The 13,843-nt window shown below is 43.7% G+C and overlaps 1 protein-coding gene across 1 annotated transcript; it reads left to right on the top strand.

Annotated features, from left to right (window-relative positions):
- Window positions 1-6,568: 6,568 nt before the first annotated feature.
- Window positions 6,569-12,254, top strand: TOPORS (TOP1 binding arginine/serine rich protein, E3 ubiquitin ligase). Its single transcript, XM_056848961.1, has 2 exons — window positions 6,569-6,907; window positions 9,267-12,254. The coding sequence occupies exons 1-2, from the start codon at window positions 6,569-6,571 to the stop codon at window positions 12,228-12,230; spliced, it is 3,303 nt and encodes a 1,100-aa protein (XP_056704939.1). The 3' UTR covers window positions 12,231-12,254.
- Window positions 12,255-13,843: the final 1,589 nt, after the last annotated feature.

Consider the following 13,843-nt stretch of genomic DNA (forward strand, 5'->3'; position numbering starts at 1 on the left):
AAGGCACTGGCAAACCACCCCTTAAACAAAAAGTCTGCCTAGGAAACGTTGGAATGTGACGTCACCCCATGGGTCAGGAATGGCCCGGTGTTTGCACAGGGGACCTTTACCTATCAGAAGCTAAGCAGGGTTGGCCCTGGTTAGTACTTGGATGAAAGAACACCAAGGAAATCCAGGGTTGCTATGCAGAGGCAGGCAATGGCAAACCACCATTAAGTCGGCTGTGACTTGACGCACTTTCCACCACCACCAAATGTTATATCAGCATAATTTCCAGAAGTTTGAAAAGTTAATCATCTATATAAAATGTATTGCTTCAGTATTTGAAACATGTTGATCTTGCTTTCCAGAAAAACCCTCAAGACAGATTACAAATAGTTATTTTCATAATAAAATTACAAAATGGTATGTCATTTGTAAAAATGAAATGAGTTGGTCATCTGTTCTAGTCAACCAACACAGATGCATGAAATTGGTGGAGGTTGTTCATAGTGATTCTTTCAGGATGTGTGATTTCTGATTTTTCTGAACTGTACCAGCATAATCCCCAATGAGGTATACGGAACTTGAAATCTTTATGTGCATAGTCTGCTGGTGTTAAATTTGAAGATTTCTGTTGACCAGAGTGAGACTATCACATCTTTATACAGGGTCCCTCTATTCTACTTCTGAAGTCTCCGCACGGTTTCTTAAATCTTTGGACTCAGCTTCTGTTTCAGCATGTTGGTATCATTGAGAGTAGGAGTATTTTTAAAGTGCCTGAGCTTCTGCATAGCTTTCAGAAGTTTCCCTACTTTAGCGTCTCGCAAAAATTGGGGGCTTGGATGGGGTAGTCCTCCTTCAGCTGCCACTGAGCTGCCAGTCGTGTTGCATAAATGACGTATCCCCATGAAAGCAGTACAGTGGTGAGAAGAATCTGTTATGAGAAGACATCATTAACAAAGTTTATATACCCTTAATATCATGTAAAGTGTGATTCCAAGCATGCTGACATGGCTTTTCCTAAGCAGCCACAGAAATGCAATTTTACAGATGCTGAAAACTGGCACGTTACACAAGGCTTACCACAGCACAACCTTGAAAGTAAGTAATACATAAAGACAAACAGCCCAGTCCTAATTATGTTTACTTAGAAATTTCCTTGATCTTCAATGAACCTCAAATGTTTGAAATTGCTTCTGTATAATTTTGATTAGTGAAAGGTATACTGCTTAAGCAGCTCTTTCCCCCCTCCCCGGGTTCATTCTGATCTGAGTAAGGCTTAGAGCACATGAAGCTACTTTAAACTTTACTGTAAAATAAAGATCAGTACACTCTGCTCTGGCAGTGGCTCCCCTCAGGAGCTTTGGTGGAGGTCTTTCCTAACACCTACTACCTGACCCTTTGAACAAGAGACGTCAGGTGTTGAACCTGGGATCTTCTTTGTGCCAAGCAGGTGCTCTACCACTGAGTCCCTCTCAACTAATAAAAATCATTGCTGCTTGGACTTTTTAAGAGCAGGAAGAATATAAGAGCCATCTAGTTCAGCATTCTGTTTCCTACAGCAGTCAGCTAATTTTTTCTGGGATGCACAGATTCAGAGTGTGAAGGCAACAGCTGCCTGTTGACAATAGTAGCCAAAGCTGTTGTGCACAGATTGCCAATTTGATCAGGAGCTAGAAGGATAAAGATGAGTGAGCATGGAATGGTGATAAAAATGGGCCTTGAGTGAAAAACCTCTGGGGAGGAATTCTGGCTTAGATCATTATAAATGGGGTTGGACAACTTATGGGAGCCGGTGTAGTGGTTAAGAGTGGTAGTTTGGAGCGATGGAGTCTGATCTGGAGAACCAGGTTTGATTCCCCACTCCTCCACATGAGTGGCAGAGGCTAATCTGGTGAGCTAGATTTGTTTCCCTACTCCTACACACAATGCCAGCTGGGTGACCATGGGCAAGTTACGCTCTGTTAGAGCTCTCTCAGCCCCACCTACCTCACAGGGTGTCTTGTGGGGAGGGGAAGGGAAGGTGATTGTAAGCTGGTTTGAGTCTCCCTTAAGTGGTAGAGAAAGTCGGCATATAAAAACCAACTCTTCTTCTTATGAAGAACAGGTCTTTTGTTGGCTATTAGACATGATAACCAAATAGGACTTCTGAGTTCAGAGGCAGAATTGCTAGATGCCAGTGAATAGTTTGCAGGTGAAGGCCATTATCTGTGGCTCTGTTTTTGGGCTTTGCTGTGGCACCTACCTTGCTGCTGCTGCCAAACAGATGCTGGACTAGATGGACCATTGGTTTGATCCAGCAGGGCTACTCTCATGGTTTACAGGGAAATGAAAACCAAAATAACGTAAGTTTCACTCGCTCTTATTACAGGTAATAACAACAATTAATTTATTGCAGTCGTAGACCAGACGATATCATATTGCATTTCTATGCTACATTTCCAAAAACCTTGCATTTCAAGAACTGCTAGCAAAACAAATAAACTATAGATAAAATACTAATTAGGCAAAAAAAAAAAAGTGTAAAACTTGGAGCAGTATTTCTATACAAATTACAATTCCTTATCCTCTCCAGCAACTCCTTTCTTGCCTTATTACAGGTAAAAATGGGACCTTCGCTTTCCGAAGCAACATCTGTGTTAGCTATAATTTGTTTATTAGTCCTAGTAGCACCTTTTTAGCACCGCTGAATTAATTTTTACTAGTAGAAAAGAGCAAGGGTCCAGTAGCACCTTAAAGGCTAACAAAAATATTTTCTGGCAGGGTATGAGCTTTCGTGAGCCACAGGCTCACGAAAGCTCATCCCCTGCCAGAAAATATTTTTGTTAGTCTTTAAGGTGCTACTGGACCCTTGCTCTTTTCTATTACTGCAGACAGACTAACTACTGCAGACAGACTAAAGCTCATCCCCTGCCAGAAAATATTTTTGTTAGCCTTTAAGGTGCTCCTGGACCCTTGCTCTTTTCTACTACTGCAGACAGACCAACACGGCGACCCACTGGGAATTTTTACTGGCCACTAGCAGGATGGCGCTGGTAGCCAGCAAGCCCATGTTTAAAGTTCTGGTGTATTTCTACGCTCAGGGTCTCCATTTGCGAGGGGGAAAGAGTCAAGAAACACTGTAGCGCCATCCGCCTTACCAGAAAGTATATCCATTCGAGTATCCGTCTGCTCAGCAAGGCCATCCCCCACGCAATGATCCTAGCAACAAACAGCTCGCCGCTCCCGGCAATCTTGGGCAGGGACGTCACGGCTGCACCGGAAAGGGAGCAGTAAGGGAACGAAGAGGGGGCGGCCATTTTTCTTAGGGGAACGAACCATACACCCAGTGGTTCCCAACCTTTTTTTGACCAGGGACCACTAGGACGTTTTTGTTCGGTGCAGGGACCCCAAGGTTCAAAATAAAAATTCCAACAATTTGAAAATAAACTTTAATCATAATTGTTAGTTAAACATTAAACTTAGAATAATATTTGAATATATATATTTTTATAATAGAGAACTTTAAATTGAAAATATTAATTTATTATGGGTTTATAACTTTGTTTCGCGGACCTTAATTTAGTTCTCGCGGACCCCTGGGGGTCCACAGACCCTCTCGCCAGGCTTTCCGTGATTGTTCTTGTTTTAAACAAGGAGCGCTTGTACGTCTTTACTCAGAAGCAAGTCCCCGGTATCCTATGAGAGTGACTCCCGGAAAAAGGTTACGGTTGCAGGAAGCAGCGTTGGTCCAAAGCAAAACCCAAGCAACGTTTTTTGTTCTGTGCTGCTTTGGATGGTCCTTAAAAAAAAAGCGCTTACCCAACTGTTTTAAACCTTGGCCAACTGATGCTTTTTAGACCTTTTACCTTTTGCAACCCTGCCCGATACATGTTGACCTGTATTGCATTCAGTGGCACTTGCTTCCTGCTAAGTATACTTGGTGTTATGGGTCTAATGTCATTTTATAGCATGCTCAAAATGAATCTGGGTTGGTGACCTATTATTATCCTTGTTGAGTGAAATCCAGATGAGTAGCAGTGCTGTGATGCTTTCGAGACTTGCTTGAGCTGGTGGGTAGAGTATGGCTCAGTTCAGACATTGCACAAAACGATGATTTAATTTAACTTCATGTTAGTATGATTGTCTGAATGCAGGCTTTATCCACTAACTATGCTTGGCTAGGGCTATCAAACCAGGATTTCATGTTGGTTGATTAACAGCAGTCTTGGCTGTGTTTTTTATGCAATGTATGAAAGCCGGTATCTCGGCTTAATTGAATTGTGACATGTTACCTGGGGGCAGTGTCCAGTGCTAGAGAGAAGGCAGCGAAACCAATATTTGCAGGTAAGCCGTGGTTTGAGTGATCATCTGTCGCAAACTAACAATTAGTTAAAATAAACCATCACTCAGTGTGATATCTGAACTGAGCCTGAGTACTGTATTCATATCCCAATTATTTGTTTTGCTTTGCATTGGCCTACTGAGGAGAATCAAGCCCAATGAATGCCTCGGAACTTCCTTCCTAGCAAACATCCACAAGACTGCGGGGCTAATCTGTTCCTCCGGTCATGCCCGATGCAGACCGACCCTTGTCTTCTAAGTATTGCCGCAGAGGGCGAAGGCTTCCTAGACTGATCGAATTAGAAGCACTCACAGGGTTATGTTATTAGCAAGCAATTATTAGCAAGCAAAGCAGTAATAGCCCTGGGTTGGAAGGATAAAAGTAAATGGACTACAGAAATCTGGCCCAACTATGTTTGAATTTATACAGTCGGATACCGTCGAGATGATGCGCCAGGAGACTTCATGGGAAGACAAGAGCAGGGAAATCACGAGTAGATGGAAGACCTACTTAGAGTGGATATCAACGGAAGGAAGAAAAGACATTCGGTGGACAATCCGGACTTTGTGCCCGTGGCTGGGGTCAAGAGACTAAAAATTAGAAGGAGAAGGAGTGGGGCTAGGGAGGGGGATGGGAGGGATGGAAGGGAATGAAAAAGTACGTTATATAAACAGTGTATGTGGAATAAGAAATATATATTTGAAATTTTTGTATAAAAAGAAACAATAAAAAAAAAGCACTCACAGGGAACACGCTGGAGTGCACCTGGAGCACGCGTCCGCTCCACGGACCTTAACACAGAAGCCCCTTTTTTTGTTATACATGCAAGTACATACGTGTGTGAGAACGCGTCCTTGCACTCGCAAAGGTCTTTGCGGAATCCTCAGTTCTTCCCTTTTGGGTGCGGGAGAAACAAACATAGGCCAATTATGCCTGGGAGGTTTTGCCTTGGATTTGCCGCTCTCTAGATGCACGTTTTCCCCATCCAAATTCAACAATAAGCCCCATGCATCTTTCGGAGAATTTGGATGGGGGGAAATGTGCATCTAGAGAGCGGCAAATCCAAGGCAAAACCTCCCAGGCATAAACGGCCATACGCTGACTAAAAAAGCGGGCCGTGGTTTTATTCCGAAAGAAGAAAATAAACAAGAGTCTTACATTGAAAAAGATTGTATTCCAGCGTAAACTGTCTTAGACTAGTACCCACTTCATCAGATTGCAGTGGCCCTGGACAAGGCAGGGAACTGTGTATGAAGTTTTGAAGGAGGAAAAACCAGAGGGGAGAGTGAACATGTTAACGTCTGTTGAATAACGCCTCCACACTTAAGTCCCAAGTTTCTTTAAGGTTTCTTTATTTGTCTGATAAGCAACTTAAAAACACATCCAAACTGCTGCACGCCTCTCCCACAATCTACATACTCTTATATATAATTATCTTACACTTCTCTTAAAGAGACATACACATGCCTATACCACATAATTGCGTGTGTGTGATTCATAACATAGGCATAAAAGAAAGAAGTTCACGCATAAAGTCCTTTTAGTCTTTAAGGTACCACTAGACTCGGGTTTTTTTTGTGGGGGGGGGCAAGGGGACGTTCAGGTGAGGTTTTATATCTAAAGTTCTGGCTCTATTGACTGATTAGCCCATGTCCTTTTGGAATGCCACTTTTACAAGGAACTTCGATCGCACTATATTTCCCCCCTTTTAATATACAAATCCAATGCCTCTGTGACTGACATAATGCCTTTTTTACTAAGCGATAGGGACCCCAAGGCTACATTGTCCGTGGCAAGATTTGTTTCAGTCCTTATATCCCTCCCACACTAGATATATGCTGCTCAAGATCAATGGATCAAGGAGCTTCTAAGGGATAAAAGAAAAGGAAAGGATCTAAACTTAAATATAAATTTGCCTCGTGGGTTGTAGGCCATGGAAGCTTATCACGGAATAACATTTTGATCCGCCTTTCCAGCGCCACAAAACCCCTTATTACGTTGGCAGTTTGTAAACTGACTGGGCCGGCGGTTGGGGGGAGGGCGGGGAGGAGGGCGGCTCTTTATTGGACGACCGCGTCAGGGGCGGCGGGGTCAAGGGGCGTCCCTGGCTTGGGAGGAAGTGTGCGGCGGGTCAAGCGCGCGAGCTTTTCCTTTCTCAGCCTGCTAACCCGGAACGCCACGCTTCCGTACGGGTTGTGTATCCGGCTCGACCGGGCCGCGGCGGCAGCCGACCTTATTGTTCGGGCGGCCGGTACTCCGTCCATGTGTGAGCCGCGGGAGCTGCGGAGCCGAGCCGTTGGCTCCAACGGCCGCCGGCGCCAACGCTCGAAACCGGTGAGTGGGTGGACATTCGGTTGCGAGGGCGGCGGGGCTCGTTACAGCTCGGGGTCATCCGGGCTCTTTTCCGGCGGGGTCGGCGGCAGTCGGCGCCGCGTCTCTCGCTTCTGTGGGCGAAGGCCGGCGCGAGCTGTGCTTTCCGTGTGCGCATGTGTGGGGCTGATTAGTCCATCTTGGTCCTCCGCTCGAGGCCTCGAGCCCGACTCCCTGCTCTTCTTCCCTTCCTTCCTTCCTTCCTTCCTTCCCCCGCCCCGATGGAATTTGGTAGGTTGCAGCCCGCCGGCCAGTCTCTCCCAGGGCGGGAGGGAGACGCTCCGTTGGGGTTAAAGATCCTCCTAGCGGGCTAGCCGCGCGGCGAAGAAAACCCGCAGGACTCTGTTCCTCTTCTTCCTTTTTTTTATTTTTAAAAAAAGGGCTACTTTCAGCAATCCAGCGTGACAGGGCTGCCCGGGGTTGCCCCAGGTCTTCGTGGGGTAGGAGGCAAAGTGGCACTCTGCACCAGCTCAGAGGCAGGATTGCGGGAATTTGCCAGATCAGATCCGCTCGGCCTGATGGGAGCGGTGGATGCTGACCAGGCGGAGCCTAGCCAAGGCTCTTGGGTTGGGGCTGAGGGCTCCACCGCTCCCCCCCCCCCCATCTCTTTGGAGAAGAATGTTGTTGGTTGGGAGGATGATTGGGGTGTGTGTGTGTGTTGTAGTTGCTTGTCTGACTCAGTGCAATGGGTCCGGGGCTCCAGACTGGAATCAAACCCCCTCTTAGTTCTGTGGGTAACCTGGGGCTACTCGAGCACTTTCAGCTGAACTGACCTCGCAGAGTTGTTGTGGAGGTAAAATAGAGGGGGAATTACGTGGGCAAAAACGCATGGGAGGTTTTGCCGCTCTCTAAATGCACCTTTTCCTCAGCCAAATTCTCAGAATTCAAAAATAAGCCCCCCCCCCCCATGCAGAGTTTTCAGAATCCAGATAGGGAAAATGTGCATCTAGAGAGCGGCAAATCCAAGGCAAAGCCTCCCGTGTGTTTTCGCCCTGTATGTTGTCCCATGCTTCTTGGAAGAAAGATGGGATTAAAATGTTCTTTTTAAGGGAAGCTTTTTTGGGCAGTCCTGCCCCCTCAGCTATTGTCAGGAGGCTTTATCTGTTTCTTAAAATTTTTGCTTTTGTGAGAAAGCTTTGCATATGTATAGCACTACTAAGATTTGTGTGTGAGTGTGTTTTAAATAATAACTAGCTGTGCATTTGGGCAGTTTTCTGGAAATGCAGAAACTCTTTGAATGGCCCCTTTTCAGTGCCTGCTGGTGAGCATGGGACCACCAACTTTGCTACTGGAGGGAATGATGCTTAGCGTTTTATGTAATGCTTTAGGCATTAGCATAAATTATGTTATACCGGTAGTCCAGTCAGATAAGTTGGTGCAGGTGTAGGCTTGATGGTGAGAAAGTGTGGCTTTCCTATTTCAGTACCTTCTTAGCTAAGTTAATTCAGAATGCTTTTTCAAGTGACATATTTTTTTCTTGCTGTGTTTCATCAGGGTTCAGGAACAACCCATGTTTTAAATACTCAGTTCTGGAATGTTTGCAATAACAGTTGTGTATCTCATGAGTGCAGAATATCACTCTTTTAGTAGTGGAGTGAGGTATACTGAGGTTTAGGTGGAAGAGCCTTAAAATCACGTTTTGTGATATATTTTTTTTGAACTGGTTTGATGTACAGTTCTTTTTACTTTAGAAACTATTGACTGATTATCCCACAATATGGTGAAGGAGATTACAGTAAAATGCTCATCCACTGAGAGTCATTAGAAGTTTGGAAGTGTCTTTTATTTGCATCTGATTTAAATGTTAAATATACTCCTTTCCTGCAAAACTGAACCAGATGCAAGGCAGAGTTCTAAAATGTCTCTTACACATAAGTTGTCAAGGAGATCATGAGCCCTAGCAAGAAAGGACCTGGGGTTTCAGATAGGGGAGTACATATCTGATAAACAAGAAGTTCACATTATAATATGGGCATCATTGTAGAGAAGACCTTTATATCATGTCATTAATGTTGATAGAAGTACTTCTAGTAGATGTCTGCACCACTTGTGTGACCGCTTTCCACAGAGCATTTAGCCATAATGAATGTTGCTAGATTGTAATTTCTCAGCATTGATAGGAAATGTTTATTCTTGCAGTACCTGCTTGAGAAGGAAAAACATAAGGCACCATTCTGGCAAAAGAGTAATTCTTGTGCATTTGCAATACAGATTAAGTGTGTTCCCCTGGTTTATAATGCATATTCAGTGGACAGCCAAAGCATAATCCTAGACTGCCACTAAAATTCAAAGAAATGTTTCTAACACCATTCCTAGTTGCTCAGACATAATTCCACTGAGTTCAAGAGGCCTTACCTCTAAATAGGTGTGTATAGGATAGATCCGTTGCATCTCAGTCCAAAGCATGTTTGGTCAAAATCTCTATTGATATCAGTTTAACTGACTGCCAAGTAAGTATGCTAAGAATAGCAGCCTTAACCATTCCGACATGCATGTTTTCCTGAATTTGGAGGTGGGGGAGCACTGCTAGATGGGATTTGTGCCTGGCAGTCAAGTACATATTGATGATCACTTTTTTTCCCGTTTGCAGAATATGACAGATGACTTCGGATCAGATGGTTTTTCGCCAAAATCTGGGACAAACAGGCTGCATCAGGCAATGGCAACAGATGCATCTCCAGACTCTAAATGTCCAATATGCTTGGACAACTTTGAAAACGTGGCCTATTTGAATCGTTGTTACCACAGATTCTGTTTCCGATGTGTGCAGGAGTGGTCCAAAAACAAAGCAGAATGTCCGCTCTGCAAGCAACCTTTTCACTCTATCATCCATAGTATGCGGTCTGATGATGACTTTAAGGAATATATTGTACGACCTTCAGGGAATGGATCTTTTGGTAATCCAGATGGGAGAAGATTCCGTTACCGGACTACATTAACAAGGGAACGGCGTACATCAGTTTTCCCCCGAAGGAATTCCTCATCACGAAGGATAGCATCTCCTCCAGACAACGGGATATTGTTTGAAAGCTTGTCAAGTCAACCACCAAGGCGCAGAGATGCAGAAATGCACCAGATGATTAGACGTCTTTCATCACTGCGACAAGCTAGCTTGGAGGGTAGATCTATGCGACAGATTCAAGAACAGGAGATTATTAACTTTAGAAGGGCTCTGTATCGCTCTGGTATACGTGTTAGAAACATTGAAGATGGAGGTCGGTATAGAGACATATCCGCTGAATTTTTTCGCAGGAATCCTGCCTGCCTTCATAGGCTAGTTCCATGGTTAAAGCGTGAGTTGACTGTCCTCTTTGGTGCTCATGGTTCCCTGGTCAATATTGTACAACATATCATCATGAGCAATGTGACTAGGTATGATTTGGAGAGCCAGGCATTTGCTGAAGATTTAAAACCTTTTTTACTGCATCGCACAGAACACTTTTTACATGAGTTCATTAGCTTTGCTAGATGCCCTTTTAACATAGATGCCTATGATCAGCATGCAAACTATGATTGTCCTGCTCCATCATATGAAGAAGGAAGCCGCTCTGACTCCTCCATCATTACAATCTCTCCGGATGAAGCAGATTCCCAGGAACCAGACCGTAATATCTTCACAACTGGAATCGGTCAGGCACCTTGGGATGATGAAACACCAGGCCCCTCATACTCCAGTGCAGCAGAGCAAGTTAGTGCTGACGTATCAGCCACCTTGGACACTTCAGAAAGCTCTGATGAAGAGCCCCTAGCCAATGCATCTCAGGCACAAATGCGGTTGTCTGCTAGTGTGGAGACCAATGGCGAGAGTGATGGTTCCTCTGATAACTGTGTTATCGTCGGCTATGTGAAGCCGCTAGCAGAGAGGACACCTGAACTTGTTGAGTTGTCTTCAGATTCTGAGGGATCAGTTGATAATGCTAAAAATGAAGATGTGAGCAAAGTGCTGCCTATCCAGTATCATAATTTCAGTGATACTGATGCCAGTGGGTATGCATCACCCTTCTCTCTCGGGTCCAGGGATGGCAGATCCAGTTATAATGGCAATATGTCCCTCTCAAGTAAGATGAAATCCAAAAGGGATGAGAAGGAGAAAACTAAAACAAGGGAGTCTGCTACAAGGAATTGGCTTCAAAGCTCTGCTACAAAAAGAGGTGGAGGTGGTGACGACGATAATGATTACAGATTGTCCAAAAGAAGGAAGTCTGAATCCCATTTGCAACGTTCTTGCAGCAGAGAACGCCATGGCATGAAAAGTAAGAGAAAACATCACAGCATGGAAAAACGGAAAAGGAATCGGTCAAGCAGGCGTAAGCACAAGAGAGACAAGAAGAGGTCACGAGACGAGAAGTCACGAGACGGGAGTCTATCTCGAAAAAGCCAAACTCGCTCTCTAAGCAGTGAGAGCATTATGTCCCGAGATTTAAGCCGATCCAGATCCCGGAGCAACGAGTATAGGAGAAGACGATCAAAAAGTAAAGACAGTGATAATTACCTAAGAGACAGTTACCAAAGCAGAAACAAATGGGAATATACTTTTTATAGTATGAACGCACCCCGGGATGGTTATGAATACAGAAGGCGGACTCAGGCCAGAGCTCACTATTCAAGGCAGTCCTCTAGCCCAGACTACAGAATACAGTCTTTCTCTGAACGGACAGATAGTCGAAATCCTAGAAATCATAATGAAAGCAGATATTACTACTATGAAAGACGCAGATCAAGAAGTCGATCCAGCAGCAGATCTAGGACTCCTTTGGGATCAGAGAGAATGCGTTCTGAAAAGCCCAGTGGCAAAAGGAAATACAAGTCTCGCCACTTAGAGAGTGCCCACAGAGGCAGCAAAGAAACTTCTTCTACAAAAGAAGGAAATGCCCTTCAGAAACCTTTGCTGAAATACAGGGACAGTTACAAAAGAAAAGATAGCTTTTTGGACATTCAGCTGGATCCTGAGAGTCACCCCAAAAAGAGGAGGAAAAGGTCAAGAAGCCCAAGTGTGGAAATCATTTATGAAGGGAAAGCCACCGATGCCAGGCATCATAAGAAGAAAAGGAAAAGGGGAAAGAGATCGCACAAAAGCCCCATGGGCTGCTCTACGCTTTCTTCACCTGTTGTGATTACAATTGATAGTGACAGTGATAAAGAGCCTGAAACCCAGGGGAATATTGAGTATGATAGTAACTTTTCCTGGAGCCCTACAGTGCCACAATATGACAGAGAGACAGAGTCTCCTTCCTCCCTCTTCGAAAGCAGAGACTATAGTTATGATAGAGCTGATGAAACAGAAAGTATGGATAAGGACAGTAATGTTCCCGCCACTGTGGGAGATGCACGAGATGAGATTCTAGATGGAGTTCTACAGCCGCAGGGCATGCTCAATGGACATGCATCTGCTGTGTCAGGTGATCAGTCATTTGACATAGGAAATCAACCTAGCAGTGTAGAAGAGGAGTTACCGAACCAGTTGCCATCTGTCAAAACATCTTTGCTACTAAGACTGTCAAAGAAACTGATGGAACATTCACGTCGTCGGGACTCACCAGTTCAGAAAGTGTAACTTTTTACATAATTGTTTTTAAACAAAAAAGCGATGGGTAATCTTTTAATTAGACATTTCCTAAAAGCAAAAAAGAAAAAAAAAACCTTCTTGTGGTTTGTTTGCTAAAGTTTATGAAATTACTTCTGTGCGAAGTATCTCTCATCCTTGAATTTTTGCACTTAAATCCATGAATGTTTCTAGTATCAGCTATTTCCTTTCAATTTTCAGACTACATGTTAAACATTTCCTGCGTCACAGAACAATACTGTATTCTTCCTGTGTAATATAGATCCCCTGACATGTCACTGTTTTTAAAATTGTACAGTTAGAACATAATTTTGATGGTTGCATTTTTATTCATGTAAATGGAAAAAAAGGTTTTATTTTGCCATATCCTTGATTTATATAGGTTACTTTGCTCTAGGCCAATAAGGATTCATGACTGCTGTAAAAATGTTGGTTGAGTCTGCCTCAGATTTCACAAGAGTTCCAATAAAGATTTTCCTGAAATGTTCTTTAGATCAGAGTGACATCTGCCGTTCCTGTACAACGCTTGCTTTTTCAGTTCGTGAAACTTTATTGCAAAAGAAATTCTGCTGATTAATTTAAGAACAAAAACAAGCACTGGATCATTGGATAATTGTTATAATTGATCCTCAGTAGTGAGAAGTTAACAAATAGAAATTTCCAGATGTGTGGGTGGATTGATAGACTGCCAGCACTGGGACCTGTGAGGGGCAGTGAGTGGTAGAACATGATAGTAGTCATGTCAGAAGTTATGTAGGATCCCAAACCATTTCCCTGGGGGCATGCCATATGGTTTATGTAGATCTAATGCACTGATGCTTTGATATTTGTTTTAGCCTTTTAAAAAACTACTTTGGGACGAACTGTGCACAAAACATAGCAAAACGGTGTCTTATGGCCCCTGTAATCTGAATCAGAGAGTTTATAAGGAGCCACAGCACTCCTTTTTCTTTTTATTGCAGCAGACTAACATGGATACCTATTCAGAATATCTCCTGAAAATATCTCCACCATGAACGAATCCTGCCCTTTAGTAGTTTAATGCTTTTTAGTGTGCTCATCTTTGGAAGCTCTAGATCCCACTTTACCTTTTGCAACCCTGCCCGATACATGTTGACCTGTATTGCATTCAGTGGCACTTGCTTCCTGCTAAGTATACTTGGTGTTATGGGTTTAATGTCATTTTATAGCATGCTCAAAATGAATCTGGGTTGGTGACCTATTATTATCATTGTTGAGTGAAATCCAGATGAGTAGCAGTGCTATGATGCTTTCGAGACTTGCTTGAGCTGGTGATTAGAGTATGGCTCAGTTCAGACATTGCACAAAACGATGATTTAATTTAACTTTATGTTAGTATGATTGTCTGAATGCAGGCTTTATCCACTAACTATGCATGGCTAGGGCTATCAAACCAGGATTTCATGTTGGTTGATTTAACAGCAGTCTTGGCTGTGTTTTTTATGCAATGTATGAAAGCCGGTATCTCGGCTTAATTGAATTGTGACATGTTACCTGGGGGCAGTGTCCAGTGCTAGAGAGAAGGCAGCTAAACCAATATTTGCAGGTAAGCCATGGTTTGAGTGATCATCTGTCGAAAACTA

The sequence above is a fragment of the Euleptes europaea genome, chromosome 4 (genome assembly GCF_029931775.1).
Source record: "Euleptes europaea isolate rEulEur1 chromosome 4, rEulEur1.hap1, whole genome shotgun sequence".
In the NCBI taxonomy this organism is placed as follows: Eukaryota; Metazoa; Chordata; class Lepidosauria; order Squamata; family Sphaerodactylidae; genus Euleptes; species Euleptes europaea.

Excerpts from the sequence above, each read along its gene's own strand:
- TOPORS (XM_056848961.1), top strand. The coding sequence starts at position 6,569 with ATGTGTGAGCCGCGGGAGCTGCGGAGCCGAGCCGTTGGCTCCAACGGC. Across the intron at positions 6,908-9,266 it reads CCCCGCCCCGATGGAATTTG|AATATGACAGATGACTTCGG; the intron begins GTAGGTTGCAGC and ends TCCCGTTTGCAG.